The sequence below is a fragment of the Orussus abietinus genome, unplaced genomic scaffold, assembly GCF_000612105.2.
Source record: "Orussus abietinus isolate OABI.00-Male unplaced genomic scaffold, Oabi_2.0 scaffold39, whole genome shotgun sequence".
Classification (NCBI taxonomy): domain Eukaryota; kingdom Metazoa; phylum Arthropoda; class Insecta; order Hymenoptera; family Orussidae; genus Orussus; species Orussus abietinus.
The window spans coordinates 303,852-330,670 of NW_019394554.1; the positions used below are offsets into that span (position 1 = coordinate 303,852).

Here is a 26,819-nt window from a genome sequence, read left to right on the forward strand (position 1 = left end):
GAAACCGCGGGGGCGTTTGTTATACCGCCGGTTGACGCGAATTTTATGACCGACTCGCAGGAATCCGCAGGCGAAATTTAATATGCGGCTCCGATCGTCCCTGGGGAGATTTACATTTGCCGAGGTTTTACGCCCCGCCGATGAAAAAGCTCTTTCCGAGCTTTTCTTAATGCTTATAAAATTGGACTCGAATAAAATTGCCGTGGCGCGACGAAAAATTGGGATGTTTACATTGCGGACATCTTAAGGCGATATGAAAGTGACAGCCGAAGGGTCGATCGTGAAACTTTTCTCCTGGGTGTAGCGAATCGCTTTCAACTTCTCCACGCGAATATTGAGACTCCAAGGAAAGCCCTGACCCCCATGAAATTTCTATAAAACGTTGTAAAAACATCTATAAACAAATTTTGATAAAGTTTCAAACGATTCGGTACACCCAGGTCGGCGAAAAGTTTCCTCAACGAGACCTCTTCGACGGCACTTCCATATCACCTTAACTCCTTCTGACTGACACTTATAGTTAACCATTTATTTTGTATATGTGAAAGAGAAGTTCCACATATAAAAATGAAATTTTTATTTACGAGCAAATATTATTTAGTGCGGTATTTTGTTCATTTCATCGGGTTTAGAGGGCCGAAATATATCCTCGGGGAACAGATTAGCTATCGTCGCTCGGGAGAATTTGCCGGCATCCGGGAATGCCATCCGGATGATAGCGGGACGTGTCGCTCGACGATCGAGCAGAAAAGCGGATTTCGCAGCGGGAAGATTTAGTCTCGAGATCGCCGCGAATGGAAGGGCGATAAGTTCCAGGCCGTTTCCTGTAAAGCACGGCCCGTCCGGGTTGTACAATCAGCTAAAAGCTCGCCGGCGCCTGGTCCTAAACTTGCCAGCAATGTGCATCGCTGATTGCGCGAAAGTCCTTCGAGTTATGGAACCCGACGTTTTCGGGCTCCAGAATATCCTTTGGCGTTGCATCCAAAAGGCAGAGTGCGATCCTAGAACGAGCGGATGCGTTTTGGGTCGCATAAAAAAATTAAAAGAAAAAATCGTAAATGTCGGACGCTCGAATTCAGAGGGTCCCAAAAATCAATCATGAGTCCAGAAATGAAGCAGAAACGAAAAGACAATTCATGTGGGATTTTACTGATCTCCATCTGTGAAATAATGAAATTTGATCTTGGATTTATGAGATTATGACGGCCAAATTGCGAGAGATATTTTATGTAATTATTTAAATTGTGTCTAGGTGACATGATAAATTCCGTTGGCAGTTTGGGTCTCATTGTCGTTCGTAGTTTAGGAAATGAGAGGAAATCCTGAAAGCAGCGTATTAGGGGAACTTCGCTCTTCTAGGTTTTGCAGTTGATGGCATTTCGGAATGGGCCACCGAGAGGGGCAATGCGTTAAATTCCATTTATGCGAGGTTACGTAATTTCCAGGGGCAAAGTTTGCCCCTTCGACTGAATGCAAATGAAAATGGATAATTGGGAAAATGAGACTCGCGGGATTCCCTGACGTCGGAATCGTTGCATCCCTTATAGAAGGCGATTCCGTCCCCAGTCGCGTGTCGCGATTTGGAAATTACTACGAAAATTTCCGGATTACTCGACCGAACGTGGGAATAATAATTTCCTTTATTCCGCGAGGAATTAATGGCCGAGGAATAAATTTGTCAAGGCTGTAAAACAGAGTAGTGGGCGAAGTCGTAGGTTCAGAGGTCCGCGACTTCGCGTTCAAAGCTCCGCTTTATTACGCAAAGTGTCAAAAAGTGCAACGAGGGAGGAGAGCTTTAACGGCGCAATTAATTGCCCGGAGAGCAAATGGCACGCGGTTAATGTACGCAGGGGAGTTACGCTTTGAAGTGCAAGTAACAGGTGCATTTGGATTAAATTCGTCATGAAATTCGAACGATGATTTCGTCTCGGTCTTTTTAAAACATCCTCCCGTAAATCTCTCTGTTCCCACCCCATTCTACATTGTTCTAATACGTAACCCGCCTCGAGATACATTTTCTTGATTAAAATTTAGCTAACTCCCAATGGGACGCGCCATTTCCATTCCATAAAAACCGCGTTTCGCGTGGCAAATTAATACTCAAAAATGCCACATCCGAATCCACTTCAATTTCGCAATAGATTGAATTTTGCCAAAGTCAGTCCATGCAGCGAACGACTTCCGGGGAATTTTAATTCATGATTTCAACACCTCAGGGAAGCTGATATGAAAATTGCAAGCTCAAAATTTCCTTGCTTCTTGTTAGGCCGACTCGTGGAGGGCGAAACGCTGGCTCGGAATTTACATGTCGGTAGACAAAGTCTCGACACTAGTGTAACGGGTCGTTGAGCTCTGGCGGGCTTTCGAGTCGTTAATATTTATCGAGCCCCGACTAATATGCAAACCTTCTAAAAGGGGCGAGGGAGTTCGCGCGCGAAATAGCCGAAACGGAGTTTGAAGAGTCTATACTCGGAGGTGGGGAAAAAGGCTTTTTCGAGATAGGCGCCCCGAAAACCTTGTCCTTGACCAGAAAGCCCGAATATCTGGCAAGCTTTCGCAGAAAGTCGGACCTTGCCGAAGACCTCGTGCTTGGAGAACGGCCAATTGATTTCTTCGACCGACCAGGGCGCGATTTCCCAGACAACGATCTCACGACTTTAATTCCTGGACCCCCTCCCGAAAACCGTGTGGAAATTAATTACACCCCCCGATCTCTTCCTGGATACTCGATAATATTTTTTTAGGCGCGAGGGATCCTGGGAAATTTATTTATTTAGGAGATTCGGAGGCCAGGGCGGCTCTCCCGTAATTTGGCTCTCGACAAAAGCGAGTTGGGTCGATACACGACATCCGACTTCCGTTTCTGGGCTCCGGTTCAATTTTCCTCCCGTTTCCGGCCCCCAGGTCGGATCTGCCGAGCCGAAGCAGCGAGGGCGGTTTCCTTTGACTCGCCGACGTCGATTGAAAGGAAAAAGGAAAAGCTTCCCCTAAGAGCTGATGTCTAAAACGCCGAGCCGCTTAAGCAGCCAATCAGCGCCGCCGCGAATGCGCCGGAAATGGTACCATCGCACCCCTCGACGAGCTTTTACCCCTCAAAGTCCGACCGAAAGCCGTCGACCTAAAACCCTGATGTACTCCATTTTCTGCCTTGGAACAAAAAAAAAATACCGTCTTGCAATCAGTCGTAATTGATTTTTAAGAAATAAGGAAAGAATCCCAAGGATTTACGCGGCTTCTTGTACAATTTCTTGGAAGAGTCCCAAGCCGATGGTACCTCGATTAAATTACATTTGTTATTATTCTTGCCACGGTACCGAGAGGAGGTAAGGACGATAAAACCTCTCGCATCCCCTGTAGACACTCGAGGCGTTCGTTAAATTGTGCCTTAACTTCGCATCGCGGCCCTATTAACGACTCGCCATTAAATTGGCTGGGATTTAATGCGACGTCGCATGCCTTGCGGTAAATCAATGAGATTTATGAGCCAAGTTATGCGTAATAACACACCGCTGGTCGGACAAGGCGCGGACAGGGCTTGCTCTCTGGTCCAGATGTTATGCGAGATTTTTCACTCCAAAGTGAGACGCTGACGTTTCGTTTGCCGGGAAATTATAACGAGAAGGTCTCGGCTCGGCCGTTGGCGTGATTGCGAGTTAGTGTCCCGTAGATAATTATTCGGTCACCTGAGATCAGGAATCAAGAGATGACGCAGCTAGGGCTGAAACGAGACACGGTTTTCTGGTGAAACGCGAGCCAGCGTCTGGTAAGAGCGATGGACACGGTGTACCCTTCTTATCGCCTGTGATAATTAAACTGGGGAACATACTTTTGTAATTAAATTAAAAAGTCATCGGTTAGGTTGAGGAATAAGTCCTAGTTACGTTACTTTACGTTAAAAACGGCGGGAAGTTATTCCTCAATCTAATGTTTACCTCGAATGACTTGCTTGGAATTATTTGGGGGATTATTTCGCTCCACAAGGCGCCGGTCTCGAATGGCTCTCATCGCAGCTTCCGGATCGGGATAGAAGCCGGACTTCCGGGCCGGAGTTTGGGGAAAACGGAATCTGGGCTAAGTGAAACAATATGTTTGGGAATTTGCGAGACGAGTGACTCGAAGTACGGATCGAGGTTCCGCCTTGCGTTGAAGTCTCCCTCGACGCGGTCTGGAGATGAAAATTATACTTATCAATTTTACTTCGCGATTTCTTCTTTAATTTTTATTTCCAGGATTTAACGTGCGGTTCCGTATATTTATGCTTTCACTTGTTAGCAGAGTGAAAATTACTTTTTAGAGCCGGAGAAATCGGGAGTCATTAAAAATTCCCACATGCAGTTGTGAGTTATTTTCTTAATAAGAGGGTTAGAGTCATACCGCGTCGTAAATGGAGTTTAAAGAGAGGGCAAACCACAGGGCAATGTATCTTCAAGGTATGATCTGGAGCTCGTTTTAAAGGTGTACTCTCCCCAGCAATAAATTATCTTACCTGCACGTGCTGAAGCCCCTTTACGCGTAGAACTAGTGATTTCTTCAAAGCAAGTGGATCAGATAAAATTCTCGTATCGATCTCCCCTAGTCGAGGGTTGCAGAATAATAATATATTCACAACGCAACGGTTCGCATTTTATCCAGGGATATACCTTAATCACTTTTTCAATTTTCAGTGATGGATGGCAAGACTCTACGGAAGTCCTGAAAAAATTCCACCAGAGGTGGAATCGCGCATACCAATTGACGTTATTCATAATGTTTATTTTTTTCCCCGAGTCTCGTAGCAAGGGGAGATATTATTTACTTATGTAAATACATTTAAATGAGTCGCCATTAACTCGATGATATTGAAATGCACGAAATGATACATAATTCATCCACGCTTTATTCGCCCGTCAAGGTGCCCCGCGTTTCAGTTTCCATTAAAGCAACAATGCTCTTTTAAAAGGCCCCCATCGGAACGGCAATTCCCAGTTTAAAAGGATACGCGATGTCTGTTTTTAACAGCGATGTACCGGGCCGGGTGAAAATGAGGTACGCAATGCCCGTTTTAATTAAGAGAACAATTATTCACCTTCAGTTCGCGCCGACAGATGTCATAGCGGTATTGCCTTTTGCGCGTGGCCGGTATAAACGAAGAAGAAAATTGAAAGCGGAATTCATTTCGAGGGACGCGTGTCGCAGATGCGGATTATTTTCGCCTCGGGTGCTCCGAGTTTTCCGGCACGCGAAAATGGAGGAAGATAACGAACGCCACCCTCGGCCTTTCCCCCTTTATCACCCCTTGGATCGCACCCTAAAATCGTTAAAAAAATATCGATAAATATACTCTCGCTTCATAAACAACATGGAGAGTCTGCGTAGATAAAAACAATCCGACGAGAGGTACGATTCCTTTTCCACGGAAAATAAGGGATCATGACCTCGCCGTGTCGATTAGGCTCCCGCGATGTCGCAGCTTCCCCATAGGGAGGCGAATGGGGTTCAAGTTAGGGCGGCCCTAACCTCTGTCTGAGGTTTTACGATGGTCACCGGGCGTGCTTGTTGCCAAATAGGGTGCTAAACCCGGCTAACAGACGCGATATATCTCCCGCGTCCTATTGTGGCGTGGCGGCGCCATTTTTCCGGGAGCGCCGACTTACGCCGTTAGGAAACCGGCCTGATTAATGGGCACGACGCCATATTGCGGTCGCAAGGACGCCGAGGAAGGTAGCGAGTCGGTGAAATGGACGAGGGAAAACGCTCGTTCCATCTGGATTCGGGATCCTAAGACCAGAAATTCAGCCAGGGGATGTAGGGTTCAACGTTCCCGGGGATTTTCTCCCAGAAGGGGGCCAAATTTCAATAAACGACGCGCAGGAAAGACGTTCTCCAAGATGGCCGCCGCGAAGAGACGCCGCGCGGCAAATGGCGGCGGTCGCACGCGACGTGTGTTCGAAATAGACGCAAAACGTACGCGACACGCGGTGCGAATGATTAATGCCGGGCCAGGATGCGTGATATCGAGATGTTATGTCCTCGGGGTCGGATGGAAGGGCGCCTTTCGAAGGTGAATCTCATAAATCGAGGAGCGTTCCTCCCCTCGGAGGTGCCGCCATATTTAACCGCTTATCGACCGACGCGGATTTAACTCGGCCGGCGCACAATCTGGGTTACGCTTCGCCGATTCTCGCGTCTCTCTATCTCTTTCTCTCTCTCTCTCTCTCCCCGGCAAAAAGCCCCGCGAAATCGCGTCAATTTGAAGGCTAACGATCGCAGGACACGAGTTCATCAGGATATTGGGGAACGGGGTCCTTGCTCGAATGCAAAGCGACTCCACCCCGCTTCCTGCCCACCACTTCCGGGGGTCTCAGACCTCTGAAATTGGGTTTCCAATTTCTCCCATCTCTGTATCCAAACTCGGAATGTATTCAACTGGGTCTCTTTGCCATAGGTCCGCGGATCGAAGGGATCCTAATCTCCTTATCAGAGGTGGAGACGGATTGCGATGCGTCCTGATAATCTCCCTCTCCTGCGAGTCTTCCTGGGAGCTCCCTAGAAACGAATTAGCGTGAGTGATGGACCAATCGGATTGATAGGTCCAGATCGAGTGGACATTAAAGGGGCGTCTCGACATTAAAAAGGGGTCCATTTATCGGATAAGCTCTGATGTATCCAAATGATTATCCTCTACGTGGGTGCGAATCAACTCAGGAGCTCCCTCATGCTGGTCATTGGCAACTATCTAACCAATCGGATTGATGGGTCCGAATCGATCGGGCATTAGGGGAACCTCTTCTAATTCTAAAGGGGTCCGTTTATCTGATAAGCAAACGAAGTCCATCTTCTTCGAAGGATTCGCATCGGCCTTTGGATTAACCCTTAGTCTCTCCGCGCCAAGCTGATATTCGATATCAATCGATCTGGTCAATGCACCCAATCGGTATTAAGAATTAAAAAATGCTCCTTATCTATCATATCGGCAAAGAAATTCAATATGTCTCTCTTTCGTCGGGGTACATCCTTCACATCGAGGACAAATCACGCGTTGGTTCTCTCACACCGATTGAAATCGACATCGACGTAGGTATCGAACTGGTCCGATTGACGGGTTAAAGTCGATTAGACAGGAAGGGAACGATTCACTCGGGAAATCGAAGGAGCACACTCGTGGGACTTGGGGACCATTCCCTCGGGAAGTACCCTGCTCCGCGTTATGTATGCCCCCACGTACCTACGTATGTATGTATGTATCACGAGAGATATACGTACACGTTACCGACGTAAGAGGAGCTCGTGATGGATCTGCGGTTCGACGTTAAGATGATTACTATCCTGTCTCTGGGCTCCCCTTGTTACCCGGCAACTCTATTACCCCGAGTGACCCGAGACGGGATATCCTGGAACCAGGATTACCGACGTTGCAGGGAACTTCACTTACCGCGGACCAAGAAAAAGGATTCCCCTTGATCACGTTTCCTTACTCGGCCACGTACAATTCTTTCCTACCCCGATAAAGAGAGAAATACTTTGTACCTTTAAAAAAATATAAAAAAATACCTCAAGGTGAGAGCGAAGAAAAATTTCCAGAAAATCCAAAGTGACATGTAAAGTCACGGCTTTTACGTACAGACACTCCACGGTATTTTCAAATTGTATGCTCCATCCTGCTGGGTCGGAAATTATTCGAATTTCTGCAGATCCCTTGAAATGCAGGGGATATCGGTAAAAAGTGATACCTTCATCCTGGAGGATGTATATGGCGCGAGACTCTTTTGACCCGCTGCTGACATATACGTATCCAGGATCCGCCTCGCGGAACTTTTTCCAAAGGACATCGAGAGGTGTCCTTTTCCTCGCTTTTCTTTGAACCTATCTTCTCCCGGGGTGAAAATCTCTCCGAAGGAGATACCAGACCCGGTCTCACCTCGGTGCGATAATATCGAAATGGAAACGAAAAAGCACACCCCGAGGCAACGAGCTCGTGCAGTTGATGTCACCGGTTGACTGTAAAAGGACACCAAACTGAGAAACACACTGCGTGATTACCTGCAACCCGAGTCGATTTATCGCAAATACAGTCAAATGAAATAATTCCTCGGATAAATATTCACGACGAGCATACAAAATGATATATACATATTTTGTTTAAAATCTTCAAAATATTCTATCACCCCAAAATAATCATATAATTCCTGGAAGTGTTAATAAAAAAATGAATTATTCCCAAGACTTCGCGGGGAAAGCAGGATTTTTCGATGACATCGTGGATATTGAGTTTTCGCCGAATTGTTTCTCAGGGATTCCGTAAAGGAGAGGTCGCCTCTGTGTCGAAGGAATGCATCGGAAATCGGGGAACGAAACTCTCGAGGGAGAAATTCCGCCGGCCAAGCTCGGCCTTATATTCCCGGGTCCGAGCTCGGCCCTGGTTCCACTTACAAGTTCTCCAATTCTGGCGCGATTCCATCGCCGAGGCGAGGAAACCGGCGAGGGGTATATCGACCAGGCTCTCGACGGGCTCTCCAAGTTCTGCCAATTGGATCTTTGAAATTTCCGGAATCCCCAAAGAAACGATCGCGCTAACGAGTTCCGTCGACGGGGATTTACATCCGGAACACCCGAGCCCCTCGGCGCTGCACTCGCTCGAGTGGAGATCTTTTTGGCGCTAATCCCATCCTCTCCTTTTCTCTTTCCACGTCGTTCGTCATCTCTTACTCCATTAACGGTCGAGTAACCGTGTTCCTTGCGGGGACTCCTTCCGCGTCCGATATACCGGAGGAAATGATTGGCCGTAACTACTTCCAAAGACCTGTTAACGAGAAAAGAAGCGGCGAAAACGGATATTAGAGAGGAATCGAGATGTCCATTTTATTAGCCGGGACGGAGCCCTCCATATCGTTCAAGAATCATCCTCCAGTTTAACCGAGTTTGAATCCCCGAGCACTTTGGAACTTGGCAGGAGTCTCGACGTCGATCGAAAAGAGTGGAGTCTGCTCCTGATGGACCGATTCTACTCGGTAGAGTTACTCAGCTGCCAATGGACCTCTGGAGAGATGGGACGCCATTTCTTGGCAACGTCCCCAGGCGTGAAGGAAGTGATCTTGGAATCATCGGGTCAATTCCTAACTTTTGGATGAACCTATTAGCGAAATATTCCGGTGCAGGGCGATTGATAGTCAGACGTTAATTGCGACAGACAAGGGGCATCGGTCTCCCCATTAGTGTCAGAAAATCTCGGGAGGGAACTCCTTGTAAACGGTCCCCTAATGCGAGCCCTGGGAGAAAAAAGGTTTATGGATACCCTAATCGATGACACGGAATCGCCGTTTCAGGGTAATTGATTGCCGGCTTGGGCGGACGTTTCTTGGCGACGCCTCTTCGCTCCGCCACTAAGGAAGTCCATCGAAAATTGAAAATATCGACTTATGAGATGAAAATATTACTGGAAATATTTTCATTGTTGCAAAACGCAATGAGAAAATTATCCGTCTTGATAACGTTTTGTTTTTCTAGAGATATATTTTTTTTCACGCTTTTGGCTTTAAGAAGCGACTTTCGAGGCGTCCATTTTCCGGTCTCCTTTTCGCTCAATCGAGGAGAAAAGAGGCCTTTGCGAGAGGTTTTCATTTTGTCCTTCGCCTTTGGCTCTTTCGCCGTCCACACGTCGTAGGGCGATGCCAATAAGGCATTTCAGACACGTAGTCGCTTCTTACACGCCGCTGTCCATTTTGGTTCTTACGAGGCTTGCAAGAACTTCCGCGACCGGCCGGGAGTTTCGCGAAACTCCAGGATACGCTCCAGGTGGCGCGCACATCCGAGAAATGCGGACCCGTCGAGAAGTTTCACTCGGATTTTTCTCAGGAGGAAGGATCGTTTCCCGAGTAATAAGACGCCGAAACGATCGATCGTTACAACGGCCAGCTTACGTTTACTCGGAGACGGTCCTTTGCGCGTAGAATTTAGCTTTCCGCAGCGACGCTCTCGGGCAACATGGCGGCCATTTTGTTTCCAACGTTGAGCCGAGAAATACCAGTTCTTATTCACTTTTTAGCTTACAACATGAAATACTCTTTACATATAAAGTTGAGATTTATTTTTCCCGGTGACAGGGAATCATGAAAAAATAAAGAATTGTCCTTTCCCCTCATTTCTTGACGATTTATCGCTGTTTTCGTGGCGGAGGCGCACCAAAAGACGCATTTGCTTCACCATAATGGCGATATCGTTTCTCTCCGTCAAAGAATGAGTCACGCGAATTGTTCCACTTTTAATTTTAAGTTGCCAGGGGCCGCGCAATTAGAGGCGGGCCGTTTTACAATGAGAAAAAACGTCCACGCGAGACATTAAAAGTGACCGAAGTCGACCGTTGAAAAAGGGCTCTATTTTTGCAGGCTGCCCGCACTCTCCCCCTCGCACCTCTGCAATAAATCACATTGTTGCAAATTGCAATGCTCGCGCCCGGGCGTCCCGTGATTCCGTCGCGCGATAATGCGTAATGCATGGCGGCAATTATGAGCACGATTTAATGCGAAGTGCAGTTCGAGGCGGGAAGGGAAAATAGCGAACGCTGCGCTACCGGCGACCGATATTAATAATCGGTATTAACATAAGAAAAAAATACCCGGTCGTTTGGATCGCGCCATTTACCCTGCTCCGTGTTTTTCTGTTTCAGTGAGATTACACGATAGCATACAGGAGGAGAATTATCACTACCTCGTCTTCGACTTGTGAGTGGCTTCATGATTTTCAATTACCATTTAAAATCTCTCGAGTTATCGATCATGACTGGTCGCGATTTCATTGGATTCCATTTGATTTCACGTTATTTCCTGGAGAATTATTTCGTTCCCTGGGAAACTTCCCAGACTTCAGTGAGCGATATAATCAATTGGCGATTAATATTACAATCGTTTTGTCGATCGGTTCAGTCAATTTACGTCGCGGAAACGGTCGCTTCGGTTTGTTGTCTTCGTCCGGAAATAACGCGTAACATTTTACTGCACTCGACTGCGCGAGTGAATTATTCCTGATTTTCTTGGGGAGCACCCATGTCATTTCTAAATTCGCCGCGTTAAGAATAAGCCCTATTTACGGAAATATCTACAGGAGGCATTTTTGCAACGGTGCGTGTATTTCGGCTCGCCATGCTCTAGGCCGCGATTCGCGAAACGCCTAATGGCTGGGTCGCGAACGCAATTATGGCAAGAAAGCCGCGAAATTTAGAGAGAACTTTCAGAGTCACCGGCGGGGAGCTCTTCGAGGACATCGTCGCGAGGGAATTTTACAGCGAAGCCGACGCCTCGCATTGTATTCAACAAATCCTGGAAAGCGTTCACCACTGCCACCACCACGGAGTCGTGCACAGGGACCTAAAGGTGCCAAGAATAATTTGAACAATTCCTGAAAATAATTAATTTCACCAAACAATCCCACTTAGACGTGGAAAAATAATGTCGCTCCTTAATATAGTTCAAGACGAATCGTGAAGAAAACAAATATCCTTATTAATATTTCCAGCCCGAAAATCTGCTCCTTGCGAGCAAAGCGAAGGGCGCAGCGGTGAAGTTGGCGGATTTTGGACTCGCGATCGAAGTACAGGGCGAAGCACAGGCATGGTACGGTAAGTTGACAATTTTCGAAGGTTATTAATGGGCGAAGAATCCTTCCAGTAGGTTCAGGAAGGTGTATCTCAAAAAGAAATTCCGCCGTTTCCCGGTGGAAGGTCCTGGTCCATCGATTGGACCCCCCAGGAATTTCGGGAACGCCGATTAGAGGAGGTCTGATGGAAAGTTCTCGTTTGTAGGTTTCGCCGGAACGCCCGGTTACCTCAGTCCGGAAGTGCTGAAGAAGGAACCTTATGGGAAGCCCGTCGACATTTGGGCATGCGGCGTCATCCTTTACATCCTGCTGGTCGGATATCCTCCGTTTTGGGACGAGGACCAGCATCGATTGTACTCCCAGATCAAGGCTGGAGCATACGACGTAAGGAACCGTTCAATACCTCCGGGATTTATTAACCATTCTTAGCGTACAAATTATCTACGTTAATAAGTCCGGCGATCTCGATCGAGTTCACTCCAGGAACTTTTTCGGAGTGTCGTCGGATAAGGGACACGAGATATAATTGATAAAAATCTCTAAAAATGTATAAAAATGAGACGCCTCGCTGATGATTTTTCGTCATTGCCTGCAGTATCCAAACCCAGAATGGGACACTGTAACACCAGAAGCAAAGAACCTAATCAACCAAATGTTGACGGTGAACCCGAGCAAAAGGATCACTGCCAGCGAGGCCCTGAAGCATCCATGGATCTGCGTACGTTTTCTTAATCTTTCTGATCTCCAGCCTCGCGTCACTTTCGACTTATGCATCCCATCGATAACGCTTCTTCCTCTTCTTTTTGCAGCAACGTGAGCGTGTTGCCTCTGTGGTGCACAGGCAAGAGACCGTCGATTGCTTGAAGAAGTTCAATGCCAGGCGCAAATTAAAGGTGAGTTAAAGCTCCATTACGCGTGAATACTCTCTTCAAGGCTTCTATATATCATTAAGGCTAACAATTTCGGAGCTGGCCATTTTTAAGGACCGCGCATTTGCATCCCAAACGCGATGCCGCGATCTTGTCGAATTTAATGTATATCGCGCGGGCCAAAAATCAGAGGTTGCATCTTCGACTTGCACTCTTCCTTCGCATTCTTGACTCGCATTCTCGAGCCGAATCCAATTACCTCAGCCCGGAATTTTGCAATGCCCATCGATGCCCAACACGCACATCGGCCCCTGGCATTCGGTCCGGAGAGGTACATGTCCAATTCCATAAACGGAGAGTGATTCCATGACCCCGTAAAGGTTGCTTTCGCAATCGAGAACCCGACCCGTTTGCCGAGATCCGCCGTGAGAGCCGAATATCTCGTTGCTAATTTGACTTGTGACCTCCCCTCGAATCGAGGCAATTTCTCCTCACGGTGGAGTCGGAATTCGAAGCCACGCCTTGTTCCTGAAGTGCATAAAATTTGATAAATAAGCACTCGAAAGTGCCGATCAAAATGAAATCCACAAAGGGCCGATTACTCGGGCCGTTCCATAAGTTCGCGGGGGAATTTATTTCCAATTTTTCAGCTAATTGCCAGTAATAATAATTGCGTGTTTATATAAAACAGGCTGGTTTTGTTTGACAAGAATTTATATTTAAACCTTTACTAATTCATTAAACAAGAAAATAAGCCTGAGAGGCGCGCGATGCGTCGAGGGATCTCGAGTTTTTGTCCCACTTTAACGGCGGCGTTTTCCTCCTGCGTATCACCTGATAATCGAGGATAATGATCGCCTCCGACAATGAAGTACGTGTCGGAGTTTTTCAATGCTGCCGGTAATCGTTTGGCAATTATCGAGGCGAGTCGGCCATTTTAACCAGCCTCGTCGGCGCGACAACGAGCAAATCGCGAAAGCCCGTCTTGAGAAACACCTCGAATCGAGATCGGCAATTCCTTCGGTTGGTAAAAGTGGACTCGAAGCGGGTAAAAAATTGCCAGCCTCTTGTCAGCGAGCTTAACTAATGAGAAAACTATGGACAGTTCGATCACGATCGCCGAACGATCGACAGCGATCCCGACCTCGCGGAGATCTCGACGCGGTCGCCTTTAGATGCGGATAAATCTCGTTAATTAATTAATTTATTAATCTCTCAGCGACGTTTCTTGCGACTGGCTCTCTGTACCAATAAACACGGGTCTAGGTCGTCATTAAAACTAATTGGGTTATTAATAAAATTCTAAATAAATCTGCAAAGCCATCTCGGTTACCGCAACCCGATATCTTCGATCCTCCCAGAAGAGGAGATCGCCGCAAAACGTATTATTACGCGGAATATTTCCCAGTCAGTGTTCGATTACCGGGGATTTCGTAATCGATGGATCGTCGGGTCTCGCCTTTGAACACAGTTTATTCTCTACGTCGATCGCCGATGCCGCTCGATCGGGACTTAACCACGTAAATCCGGTGAAATTTATGTTATTATTAAATCTCAATTCCTGATAAGAAATGATTTCTTAATTGGTTTCGTTTACGTCGAATTTATAGTATGGTCATGGTTTTCGGGTCCACGGGGTTCGATCGTGAGTCAGATTCGTTTCCAACGATGGCGTGAAATCGAGACGCCATGGCGACCTTGGTGGCCATCTTCGTGACTGAAAATCGTAACTCCGAAAGTCCGTAATTCGTGACGAGGATTTCGGCCCGTAGGATCGGAGGCCTCGATTTTCCCCACTCTTTCGTCGAAGGATTCCGCAGCTCGTTCTCGTCGCTCTTCACAACTCGGCGAGTCGTTCAAAGAGCACTCGTCTTCTCGTAATTGACCCGCGACTCGCGTCATCGAGTCACGCTCGTCATGGCTGACTTTTCCTGGGACTAGACTTGAAACCTTCAAGGGAAATTTCAAATCAGGGATACATCTAATCTAACTACTGGCCATTGGCCGTTCATGACGTCACTGCCTCTATTAAATGTCGAATCTGCCAGACCACCGCAACGTTACGAGTTCAGTGAAACGTTTCAATTCCTGAGTTTCATTTCCTGTGTTCTCGTGGACCGTGAAACGAGTGACACCGACTTCGTGACAGGTGACATGACAGAAGTTTCCAGTTTCACGAGAGGGAATTTGGATTATATTAGTCGATCATGAGAGCCTTGAAGAATAAGTTCATATTATGTCGGCAGAGGGAGACCGAAATTCCTGAGGTAAATTATGAAGTCGGAATTCAAAGACATCGCATTTTGCTGGGAATTTTTTTTTCTGTTCTTTCTCTTCGTAACGCGAGACGGCGTAGATTTTATCCAGCCTGTCTTTAAAGTTTTCGATTAATTTTTAATTTTTTTTTATTCTCCTGACGTGTGATTTAATTCTCTCGTGTCGTCTGTCGACAGGGCGCCATCTTGACGACGATGATAGCGACGCGGAATTTTTCCAGTAAGTATGATGCACAGGGTAAGTACCTCCGGCCCTCTTCAGCGCTTCATGGACCGCGATATATCGTATTTACCTCCTCCTCTACTCTCTGGCCTTCTTCCATTCACACTACAGAATCTGCCACTTGTCTCTTTGCCACTTTATCCCGATGCTCTGTCATGTGGCCATGTTGTTTTATCGTTCCGCCGACCGACCAGTAAGTGGCTTCTCGACGGCAAAGAATCTCGCCTTTTGCGATACGCCACTTCTCCCCTTTCGCTTTTACAAGCGAGGATTTATTCTGTCACGTCCGCGCGAGAGTACCTGAAAAGAGAAGAAAATCCAAGATGAAGAACTACCTAAAAACCTCGCCCAACGATCTCCCCGAATTTCAGTACTAATTGAAAATCGCGCAATTTATTTCGATACAGCGCATAAAAAGCTATGGAATTTCATTGACAATTAAATTTTCGCTGCGTTTGAGAGTTACTTTTTGGAAATAAATTTCTCCTCGATGTTTGATATTCTTTACGGGGTTATCGGATATCGTTGCGCGAGGTTCGCTTTCCTTTTGGTTCGAGGGTCTCGTATGTTATTTTGCACAAGGGACGATAAAACTTGAAAAAACATGGCGCCCATGACCGGGCCCCGTGAGCCCTTCCTCGTGCACAGAGAAAGAATGATGATTTACGTCTATACGTAATCGGTCGCCCGGAGGAGCGAGGATGATCTCGATCATCGAAGCGCAGAAGTTCCTCTCGACTTCTGCCGGGAAAATGGTGCATCGTCCCCGCTCATTCGGTGCACAAGAGTGATATGCGCATTTTATTACATATGTTCATCCCATCATGCACTTGGCTCGCACCACATATCCCGCAAGGAACCACGGCACGTTACCCAGAAATTGCGGAAACCACGTGAATGTTACCAAAACCTGGACAAATTGCGTACCTCGAACTAACGCCAAACCCTTTTCTCCCTACCCCAAGGGATCGTTGCACAAAAACTAAATGCAATACTTCTGTAATTTGTAATAATGCAATAATTGTCAATCGGTGTCGCACTCCACGTAAGATGTTGCATCGAAAAGCATTTTTTAATTATCCTTCCGGCCCGGGGAAATCGGTAGTTCGGGTTGTGCAGGTGAAACGGTCTACAGGTAAGGATGCCACGTGGTCGGATTATCGATAATCGGTAATCGTCGATCATTGTCAAGGAGATATAGGTAGAACTTTTGTCGCAGCGTTCTGGGTAACGCGAATCGTCGCAATGGACCGAAGCAGTTCCATTCACGAGTCTCATCGCATCCCTCGCTCGATCATTCGATCGGGTCGATCATCGATCATGCCGTCATTCGTTTAATAGTTATTGATGCTCTCCGGGCAATTGCGCGGTCGGATTTGCATACATTACGCGGAAGACCGTGCGCCACTTTGCATCGACGTTGGCGACCGGGTAATTCGAGGTGCCGTTCTTCATCGAGGCGTAATACAGGCACGATTAATGTCAAAAACGGATTACAATTATTCACGGACCACGGGGAAGTTGGGACTGTAATTAGGCAGCTTAAGCATAAGCAAAAGAATACCTTTAAATTAAACAGGGAGGTTGTTACGAAGAAATTAGGAATAAAATTCCAATGGACGGCCCCGCACCTTAGACGTTGATTTTCTCAATCATTTATTAATTCTTAGATCGGGTAGACGTTAATTTATTAAATCGGTGAATTTATTTATAGTGCACCTGGTTAGGCACCCAACTCGGTATAGTCGATTATTGGTGGATCTGCATCTAATAAAAAATATCTAATTAGCACGGGGTGTAGGGTTAAATTCGTACGAGATGTAATACTAACTGTTTTGGTCCACTTGCGAATACCGTGAATGGTACATGTTTGGTATTGCTCAACTACTGGTGCGTGTCCTGCCAGTCCACAACGTCAGTGACAGTCCTCAGAACCCATCCTTAGAATTCGAGTCGCACTTTTTTCTACTTCTCACTGTGGTCGTCGTTTACGATACATATTACCCAGCCATGTTACGTCTTAGAAATGCCGAACGAACAGCACCAAGCGTGTCCTTAGAATGTCTTAGACAAGTGACCGTGCATTGTATATCTATATATATTATATGTATATACATATACACCTGTCTGTAATTCCGTATTGGGTGTTAGTATGTGTATGATATCTTACCTTCCCGTTTATACCCCTAGGCTCCTGCACCCTAGATCAAATTAAAACGAAGAGCATAAACGTGGATTTTATAAGGAACCGATATTCCGCTTCCTTGGACGAAGTAACGAGTGAGAATGAAACGTCAACTAGATCGTTGCACTTTCGCGCTTCTGGATTATGCGAAACTCGATGAAATGGCAACATAAGCTCTCCCGCGAAAAAATATGGACTCCCAGGAGAGCTGCACTCCATCACCCCGGAGAAAGCGCGCTCGAAAGATTCATTGAACCCAGAAAAATCCATAACGTCTGGGATCCAAAGTAAACCCGAGTTCCCGGGACGCTCCGAACCCCGGGGCAAAGAATCGGCGAAACCTCCCCTTACTTCCAAAGTACGCAGCTTTCCCGAGTAAATGTGGATATTCGTAATCGTGCACGAGCCCCGGGTGGAACGCGGCTGGAAGGCACGTCGAATTCGAACGAGTTTTCGTGCAATCGCGAAGAGAAATCGCGAGGTGGGGCGGCAACGAGTCCGCCATTACCGGAGAGTGGCAAGATGGCGCGGTGATCGGGCGCGGTCGGACGGGTTCCGCGCGGTTCTACTTAAAAATTCATTAAAACCCTCGTTTCCTGCAATTTCCCGGCAAAATGATTAATCTTTATTAATTTCTATGAAATTTCTAAAGGCTCCCGGCTTATTTTCCTCACCCTCGGGGCGTTATTTTCCGGGTTGTCGCTGGTTTCACGACGAGGGTCAAGCGGCGGTTCGGTGGAGCTGCGTCGTTTCCAGACCCTGCAATCTAGCTCGCCGTGGTAGCGGTGCACGCTGCAGGTCAATTACCTGAATAATTGACGCGAACCTTTGACGGGGGAGCGCATTATTGCCGGGATGCAGCCGAGCAGGCATGCGTTAAAAACAATAATACGAACGTCTGCAAGTTCCCGGAATTGGGTCGGCCCAAGTCGGGCTCTGCAACTCGGCCTGGCCGACACAAATAAGGACTTCTGCACCGCCGGCGATGCACCGTCGACGGGGCTTTGTCAGGGCATCGGATCGTGACAGGCTAAATGGAAAAGCTATTGACAGCCGGCCGAAGTAACAAGGAGGACCCCTTGCGCCGTTAGTGGGACTCGTGATCTACCGGGAACTAGCTTTATTTGTTTTCCCTCTCGCTCTCTGGAGGACGGGAAATTTACTTCCCGAGGAAAATGGGGCCAATCCCACTTCTCGCGGGATTGGCCCCGACGTCTCTTCCTTTATACGGTAACGGAAGGTATACGAGTACCTCGGGTGGGGCTCTAAGAAAAAAGCAAAATGGACACCTACATCGGAGGATCCGTTGATACGGCTTGATGCAGTTTCATGCTTTGATGCCGTTCCCCGCAGTTTGATACAGTTTTGAGGAATATTCCCACCGAAGACGAATGTTCACCCCTGACGCGTTTGCAGCTCCCACGACACGTTAGGTGTTACGTTGCCCGACATATCGGACTATATGTCCACGCACGTAACTCGAAATAGGTACATATGTGGCCCCGCGATATGGGTAGCGGTAATACGTGTGCCCATGATATCCGCGGCCTCCATATACGCGAGAAAATTGCAGGAAACTCGGTATTAAATTCCCCGCGGACGTAACTCCCTGTGAAACTACCTTTAAACTTCTCACGGTTACGGAATTCCGCGGGGAAAGACTTTTCCCGAAACCGGCGCGGTAAAAAAAAAAAAAGAAAAAAGAACGACCTTCCCGGGAATCACCGGGAAGAATTCCTTTTTTTCCTCGGATTTCCGTATTTAGGACCCCGATTTAGATCCCGAAATCCAGAGACCCGGGCTCGAGCTGGACTGATTTGATTCTTCCTGAATTCTACAACTCCGGAATCGGGGAATTGCCCTCGGGGAAAATTGACTGATTTTACGGAGAGTCCATTTCCTCGACCCGAGATCTCTATCCCGGGATTTTCGAGCGAGTTCTCGTTAACGGCGACGTGTTTTTCCTGTTACATTGCGGGCGGTTACTTCAATGTTGCCGGGATATTACGGGAAATTGAGTGTCTCGTTGAGAAGCTCAACCGGGCCGCATAGTCGGTTCTTTTCCCGAGTCGCGCGTTAAGCGCCGCCATCTTGATTCTCGGTCTTGCCCGGGCAAACGATGAAATTGACTCTTTATTTAATACTCCCGGCTAGAAACGTTTATATTCGAATTTTAATACGGAACGTGGTCGGGGGTCATTCGTCTCATTTCGGGGATCATCTCTCTCTCGTATGAGTGAACGTGAATCTAGAATCGTTCTCGCTAATTTCATGCTTTCTCGGCCTCGGAATAAGGAGGGTGCACTGGGACGAACAGGTGTAATGAAATGATGCAGACGCTCGATCGAGCACGATTCTTGCCTTTAAGATCTCTCTCTTCCTCCTCTCTCTCTCTCTGCCTTTCTCTTTCTCTCTCTTTTTTGATTTCCCAGGAATAACGCAAACGTTGCTCCCGTCCGCAGAAATGATCGCTGATTTCTCCTGCGCTTGCGTGTGAAGTGGGTCGGAGGTGCCACACCATAAACCCTGAAAAACCTCCTCCCATATATTGGCTAACATAAATATTGTATTTAACCATTGTAATTTAATACGAGTCAATCGACGAGAGCCGAGTAGAAGTATTCCTCGTGCGTGCGATACATCCGTCAGTGTCAATTACGGCCGATAAAGCGCCGATAAACGGCGGGTTGCTCTCCCGATCGAGAATCGAATCGACGCAATTTTGACGGAAAAAAATATCCCCGGCGATATTTTCAATCGGGATTTCTTTCGAGGAGAATGAAAAAATGAAAAGGAAGAAAAGTATTTCATCGATTTTAACGCGCCATGGAATTGTTCTTTTTATTTAACGTCGTGATTAATTTCCGATTACCTCGGGAAAGAATGTCCTCGTCGCCGAATTTAGCCATCTGGAAATTAATTCTTCCGAAATTCCTTATGACATGTTTCTTTTTCATGTGTCGCTTTACTTTTTTAAGTGACAATCTGTACGTACGCACGTATGGATACGGCTACACTACGTTTCATCTTTGGCATGTCCTCTCTACCATTCATATTGTTTCTTTTCACAGTACATTATCCAGCGCTCTCCGACCATTCCCTGTATTTTCTTCCTTTCTCGGCAACAAAGCGCACAATGTCGCGATTCGACGATCCCATGAATAAGCAGTGATCTATAGATTCAGATTCCAACTACGTCGACGTGTTGCTTCGTTGTTGAATAAATGAAGAGAAGTTGTCTGGGCCGGGTTTTGAAACGACCTCATTCCGCGAATCGAGTTAAAAGAAAGATATTCATTTCCTGCATCGTTTAAATCTGTACTTCTCCTTATCCCACGACCCAATATTAGTGAAGGTTCTAAAAAAGCGATTGCATTCCCTGTAGTGCCCAAGTCTACTTTTTACAAACTTATCCCTTAGTTGTACGGAAGAGAAGAAAATGTTTCCCTTTTTCTTTTGTCGGTATTATTTGAACTTATCTTCCCTTACTTTTGACTGGCACATCTCGCGGTCTCTTAGCGTCAGTCATCATGTTCACTGTTTTATTTGGATGCATTTTTTAATCGCCTTCGTTCCACGTTACATACGTCAATGACGCCTTCGAAGAGACATTCATCTCCCGTATTTCCCTTAGTTTCCTCATTCTTGCGAGTGCACCTTAAGGATACCTTAGTTCACGATATCGTCGTTTCACCGTAGACTAACTGCACTTTTAGTGAAATGTACGATAAGCTGCATCGTGTCTGGTAATTTAATATTCGACCATTGTATCATCTGCATCGTCGTCGCCGTAATCGTCGTTGTCATTGCTCGTCGTGGCGCAACGCGGTCCAGAGTTTGCGAATCTGGAGCATCCAATTGGTCTAAATGGATCTATAAAATAATGCACCCCGCACTATACATCCATTATCTCATGACTGAAGAAAAATTTCTTTGGAGTTTTTATTAGTCAGCAAGGTTTTGCAAATGAAAAAATTCGCACGCTCACCGCCGACCGCGCAGCGTCTGAATCCGACGCCGATCATTGGGATTTCCGTTAATTGATAGCAGATAACGATTTAATTTCGAGGATCCATCGATAGCTTCAAGTGGAGGATAGCTCATAGGGAGTATTTTATTTTCGATTTTTCGAAATTCCCTGATATAATCCTGAAATCCCAAAATGGCGGCGTCGGAGCGGCGACTCACTCATCGCAATGTGTACCGTGACAAGAACAAATTCGCACACCCTCGGGTTAGTGACTTAGAGAAATTAGTAAAGGGTTGCAACTAGTGCAATGCGCGGTACATGCAAGAAAGCAGGCCTGCAGCAGCAAGTGATGCTAACGAGATGTCTGTGTCTGTTTCCTTTGGTTGACCCCGTTTGCCAACAAAAAATCTCCATAAAACAAACACCAACCAACCAATGAACCATCCAACCAAACCAACCACGACCAACCAAATCCAATTGACCAACCAATTGAAATCTTGCACCCACGCTGTGATACGAAGAAAGTGGTAAGACGTGTTACCTGTTCTTTCATTTTAAGCCAGAATTAACATTGTTGATCGTTTACGAAGCACCACTATCACCTCTACACGCCGCTCGGAACGTTGCTTTTTAACAAGACGCGGTGCTCGCACTTTCTGCTTTAACGGGGAGCCTCTCGGCGATATCGATTCTCTATTTCACCAAGAAGCCCCCGGATGTATCGAAGGTCGCTTCGATTATTACTCATTCATGCCTCCTTCTCGCCCTCTGTCCGATTCCATTTCCTCTGCGCCTCTTTTACCTTGGCCGACGTGATTTCATAAATATATACATAAGTACACCGCACGCGACGACGGTACTCGGGAAAAATGAAGAAAAAAGTTATTATTTCTTTACTCTTGCTTATATAAACATGCACTCCATGCATGATAATGTATTTCCGCGGAGTTCTTTCGACTGTGTGTCTTTTTAATTTTTTTTCCTTTTTTTTTTCAACTAATTTTCTCAGCTATTCTCGATCTTCAGCCACTTCTCCCTGGATATCTCTTCTCCAAGTCTGACGTGCTTCCACTTCGGGAAATTCCATTCCATGAATTTATAGCGATGAAAATATCAGCTGACCGGGTGAAACTTTATTTCGGGATTTTTATTATTCGCGCTGGTCATTATCGGTTCATGAATTTTTCACACCTCCTCCTCCCAGCCTCCTTTTCTACGTGATAAAACGAGCTGTAAAAATATTTTTTCGCCCGAATGGGGCAGAGGCGAACGCGCCTTTATGCGTTTTTAGAAATGTGCGGTTCGCTTTTACAAAATGTTGCTTGAAAAAAAAAACGCGCTGTGTTTTGCACTCGAGGCGGCTCCAGTAAATTTTGGAAAGTAGTTTCGCCCAGAGTTCTGCGTGCAAACAGCTTTGCGCCTCGCTGCAAAGCAGCTTAGGCAATTTCAAAGGAAAAGTTACTGTTAAAGCAGAAGGAACGAGTACTTCCGGCGGGTGCTACTTTGTGGATACAAAAACGGCTTTGTTGCACTCGGTTGTTTGTTGTATGATACCGCGCCTCATAAACATACACGTGTGTAGATTGGACGTGTTGCATGCGTTGTTGTTTCTGTTAGGTGATGGTTTTGCAATGAATTAAATGTCCAAGTAACGGTATCGCTAATTATGTTGCATACGTCTCTCGGAAGTACACTAAACCTCGACATTACCGTAGACAATTGTTACATTTAAATGCGTAACCACGTGTTAAAATTTGCTTAAACTTCGAAATCTTCCAAGGGACGTAAAAATGTGAATAATGTTGTAAACGTTGAGTGTAATCCCTGCACGACGTGTATACTTCGACACATAGATCACGTTTTTCTCTTTTTCTCTCTATTTTACTACTCTGACAGAAGTATACCCTCTTCGCCCTTTTCTCCCCTAGGACACACCCCACCTCTTTAACAACTGGACTCTGTTCCTAATTGATCTCTTTTTTTAATTAATCTCTAAGATAATTCCTTACTTTCTAAGCACCCCTGATCTACACGAGACGGAGTGAAATTGCGAGTTAAAAGAATTGACCGACGATGGCAAACAGTGCTGGGTACCGATTAAAATGAAATAATCTATTAATATATAATATTTCACGTAGTCTTCTAATATTTAACATACACCCCTGCATAACGAGATGAAGCAAAAACATCAGAGCGGTATCCTTGAAATTTTAATTCCTATTATAATTAATATTTGCTCCAGAAAAGTGGAGCAAATGTCTGGAAAATGTGAATCTCATCCTTTAATCTGAAATAGCATTTCACCCAGCTCTGGCGTGCCGTCCAATACTTGTAATTACAGGGAACTAATTATACGCAGTGGCTTTGCATTTTCTTTCTCTCTCGTGTATGATTTCTGCTCGAATTTAACTCTATTTCATTTCCTCCGACCTCTTTTTACATATATGTATCGCTCCGCTATATAAGTAAAAACCCTGTACGTGCGTACACGTGCGTAGAAATGCGCACGCATACGTGCGTACACGTATACGCGACAGTGTCGTATCTATACTTAACACCTTATTTCATTTATTCGAAGCTCTTAACGAATGCCTTAAAGCATTTATTATTCCCCGGAATAGTCCGGGGTTAGGACTACACTTTTTCCCTCGCTTCAGATTTGAGTCATTTCCGACGATCTAGAGTGTCGATTTATTTACGAGCTTCCGAAAGAGAACTCAGAGTCGAACGAACTCGGAACAACTGACGGTCTGACCATATGAGCGATTTCACTACTTGCTCGGACTTTTCCGAACTTTCAACCTCCCAATTACTAGCGATCGATGTTCCGTTTCTCTATACATGAGCCCGACCCCGTTTATTCTGTATATCCAACATTTCACGACTGCAAAAAGAATAATCGGGCTCTAATAATGCCGGTGCGTTCAAAAAAAAAATATAATTCACTCGCCTCACCGCTCGGTGCATTATTAAATCTCACCCGCGGTGATAAAAAAAAAAAATCAAGAGAACTCTACTAGAATCATTACAATTTTCGAAAGTGCCCCTTTCGGTCCATAAGACGACGAGGTATTTTTTGAATGATTTTATAAAAAAAGTGCAATGAGAGTTCCATTTGTTGAATTGAATTTATCCACGGTCGTTCTCAAGATGAATCCGCAGGATCGGTCTGCGCTATCAGTGAATTCCCTGGATTCGCGACAGAGAATCCCTCGGCGAACAAATAAACGGGGACGGATGAACACGCATTGTCAGCATTGTACGAGAGGCATTTCCTGAATTAGGTTCCCATCGATCAAACGAAGCGCCATTCGAGCGAATATATCATTGGGCGAGCAAAGGGGTGTCCCCCGATCCGGCGAATCGAAGGTAGCCTCTCGAACAATGTCGGTATTGGCTTTGGCTAGAAAACACGTCGTTCGAGAAATTACATTGATGTCAATTCCACAGTAACATGAGTGTTGTTCGCGAAACACTGTGTTGGCTGCGTTGTCAAGCGGAAGGGACGCCCTAAGCCTCGCGAACCTCGATTTCCTAAAACAGAAAGAGTCACGATTAAATTTCGGTAATTCAAGAATTACCCGAAAAGCAGAAAATTGAACGAAAAGAAATGAGAAAGATCGCTTAATCGTTGCTTCCTTCCACGGGAATTGTGCTCATGGATGTTGACGAGTTCGTTGTGTCTCGCAGGCGAAACGAGAGTTTCGCCAAGTTTCGTTTTCGAGAGATACTCTATCTTCCTCCCGAGTGGCCCCTGACTGAATTTAACGCTCTTTTTACGTAACTCCAGGTCGAAGCATCATCACGAAGAAGGGCGATTTTTCTCAGGTGAAGGAATCCACCGACAGCAGCACCACGATCGAGGACGATGACGTTAAAGGTAGGGACGATTTTCCACAAATGTACATGTCGCAGGGCTTTGTCGCGCAACGTCACCGATTGACGCGAGAAGTAAAAATAGTCCTGGGGAAATTGGCTGGAGGGAAAAGGGACGTCGCCCTCGGGACTTTCGGGATCGTTTATGGACGGGATCGGAATTACGTTCCTTCGGGGTGAAACCCCTTGAACGGCGCCCAAGGGCCTCGAATTTCAGGGTTTCGGAATCTCGAGCCGGCTTCCAATTATTCCTATTAATATTTCACTTTTATCCCCCCCATCCTTCCGCTCGAAAGTGGAGCCTATACTCCCGAAGGAAGAAAACTGGAGCAGTGCCTGGAGGCTGGGTTTCGATAAAAAATCTCGACAGAAAACGGCCAAACAAAAAGCTCGCTTTCCTTTCGCTGGGAGAAATTCACGTTCCGTACTTTTGCCATGAAAATAAAAAATGTCTCATTTAATCGTTAATATTCCCCGGGCATAAATGATCCCGAAGGTCGTGAAATCTTGTTTTGGAGAACCTGTACTGTAATCATGTGTGTGTAATCATCAAGGTCCTGGATTTATTAATTAAGGTCGCTGATCTTAACCAAGGCTCGGTCATCGCAGTTTAGACGTTATCTGAAACAACCCGAGACAGCTTTTGCTTCTCTCGGAGGAGGAAAAAGTCGCGTCTCGAGTAGCTTTGGATACGTAAACTACCCGAATACGAATCCCTGGTTTGGATCGGAATTCTCGTCCGAGTAGCAAGAACCGAAATACCCACCCCCCTGGAATGCAGGACATAACCCCGTTTATCAAGTACCCGTACGAGTAATCGTTAGGATGCAAACCGAGTGTTAATTCGCGCGCAGCCCTTTGTACGTTAGTAAGTTTCCTCGTAATGATACAATGGTACAATTACACGACGGTTAAGTGCCCGTGGAGTGCTCCTTCGTGGAGTATTCTTCAAGTATTCACCCCAGAAGTATAACATCACCTCCCAGGAATCGCAGATATTGTCTTGAGTAGAACCACGACTACTCTTCATTCTCAGTAGATAGACCATCGTAGAATTCTAACTCTATCTCCCTTCAACCTGCCACATTTCACCAACGTTGCAATTTTCTAAATTATTATTTTCTACTCATTTTTTAATAACGTGTCAATGGCATGTTTAGTGCAGACGTGCCCGCGAGGTTTTGAACAATTCTTATTAATTATTTAGAAAAGGAAAACCTTGGTGAAGCGATGACAAAGAGTCACCCACTAACCTTCTTAAAACAGCTGATCGGTTCTCCTTGTCTGTCTCCTGACGTCCTTTCTCTCCCTGGCTCACTCCCTCTCGTCCTTAGGATGTCAAAGTGTCTATCCTGCTCCAATTGACACACACTCGGGGTAAAACGAAACCCTCGTCAGGGGGACACTGCAGTTGACAGCAGCTACGATCGAAACTGTCGACGTTGCTGCCGACTGCTCCATAGATTAGATATCTATCTCCATTCGAGCTGTCACGCTGGTCTACATGATCCTCCTCTACTCCTTCCGGATCCACGTACCTGTCAAATCGTTCTCTCGGTCTCCTCCACTTTCTGTCAACTGTCTCCTATCTAGGTACATCTCATAACTCTTAACCAGTAGTGCTCGTACTCGGTTATATCCAAGAGTAGTCGGTTGGACGCTGCAGTTGCGTATTGACTTCCACCTCCCCCGTAGTCAGTCCTGGACAGAAATCCTGGAGAGGCTTCGGCCATATCCCAGGATATCTCCGAAGCCTTGCAGACTGGCCAAAATGACATTTGAGTCGGTAAAAGCCCGGTAAAACGCCGACTAGCTTGATCGACTACTCCATGACTATCTCCAGTCGAGCTGT

General features: G+C 46.2%; 1 protein-coding gene across 21 annotated transcripts in view; it reads left to right on the forward strand.

The window, feature by feature from the left end:
• LOC105697572 (calcium/calmodulin-dependent protein kinase type II alpha chain) overlaps positions 1-26,819 on the forward strand; it is a 96,471-nt gene that overhangs the window by 46,058 nt on the left and 23,594 nt on the right. For 10 of the 21 annotated variants that reach the window (XM_012421010.2, XM_012420991.1, XM_012420992.2 and 7 more), the window contains exons 4-11: positions 10,643-10,697; positions 11,207-11,345; positions 11,488-11,590; positions 11,774-11,952; positions 12,164-12,286; positions 12,378-12,461; positions 14,891-14,951; positions 24,882-24,971. In XM_012421010.2, coding sequence (XP_012276433.1) covers positions 10,643-10,697; positions 11,207-11,345; positions 11,488-11,590; positions 11,774-11,952; positions 12,164-12,286; positions 12,378-12,461; positions 14,891-14,951; positions 24,882-24,971 — 834 coding nt within the window. Of the gene's footprint in view, positions 1-10,642; positions 10,698-11,206; positions 11,346-11,487; positions 11,591-11,773; positions 11,953-12,163; positions 12,287-12,377; positions 12,462-14,890; positions 14,952-21,612; positions 21,619-24,881; positions 24,972-26,819 lie in introns of all 21 variants that reach the window. The other 11 variants (XM_012420998.2, XM_012421004.1, XM_012421005.1 and 8 more) reach the window with 2 other exon arrangements.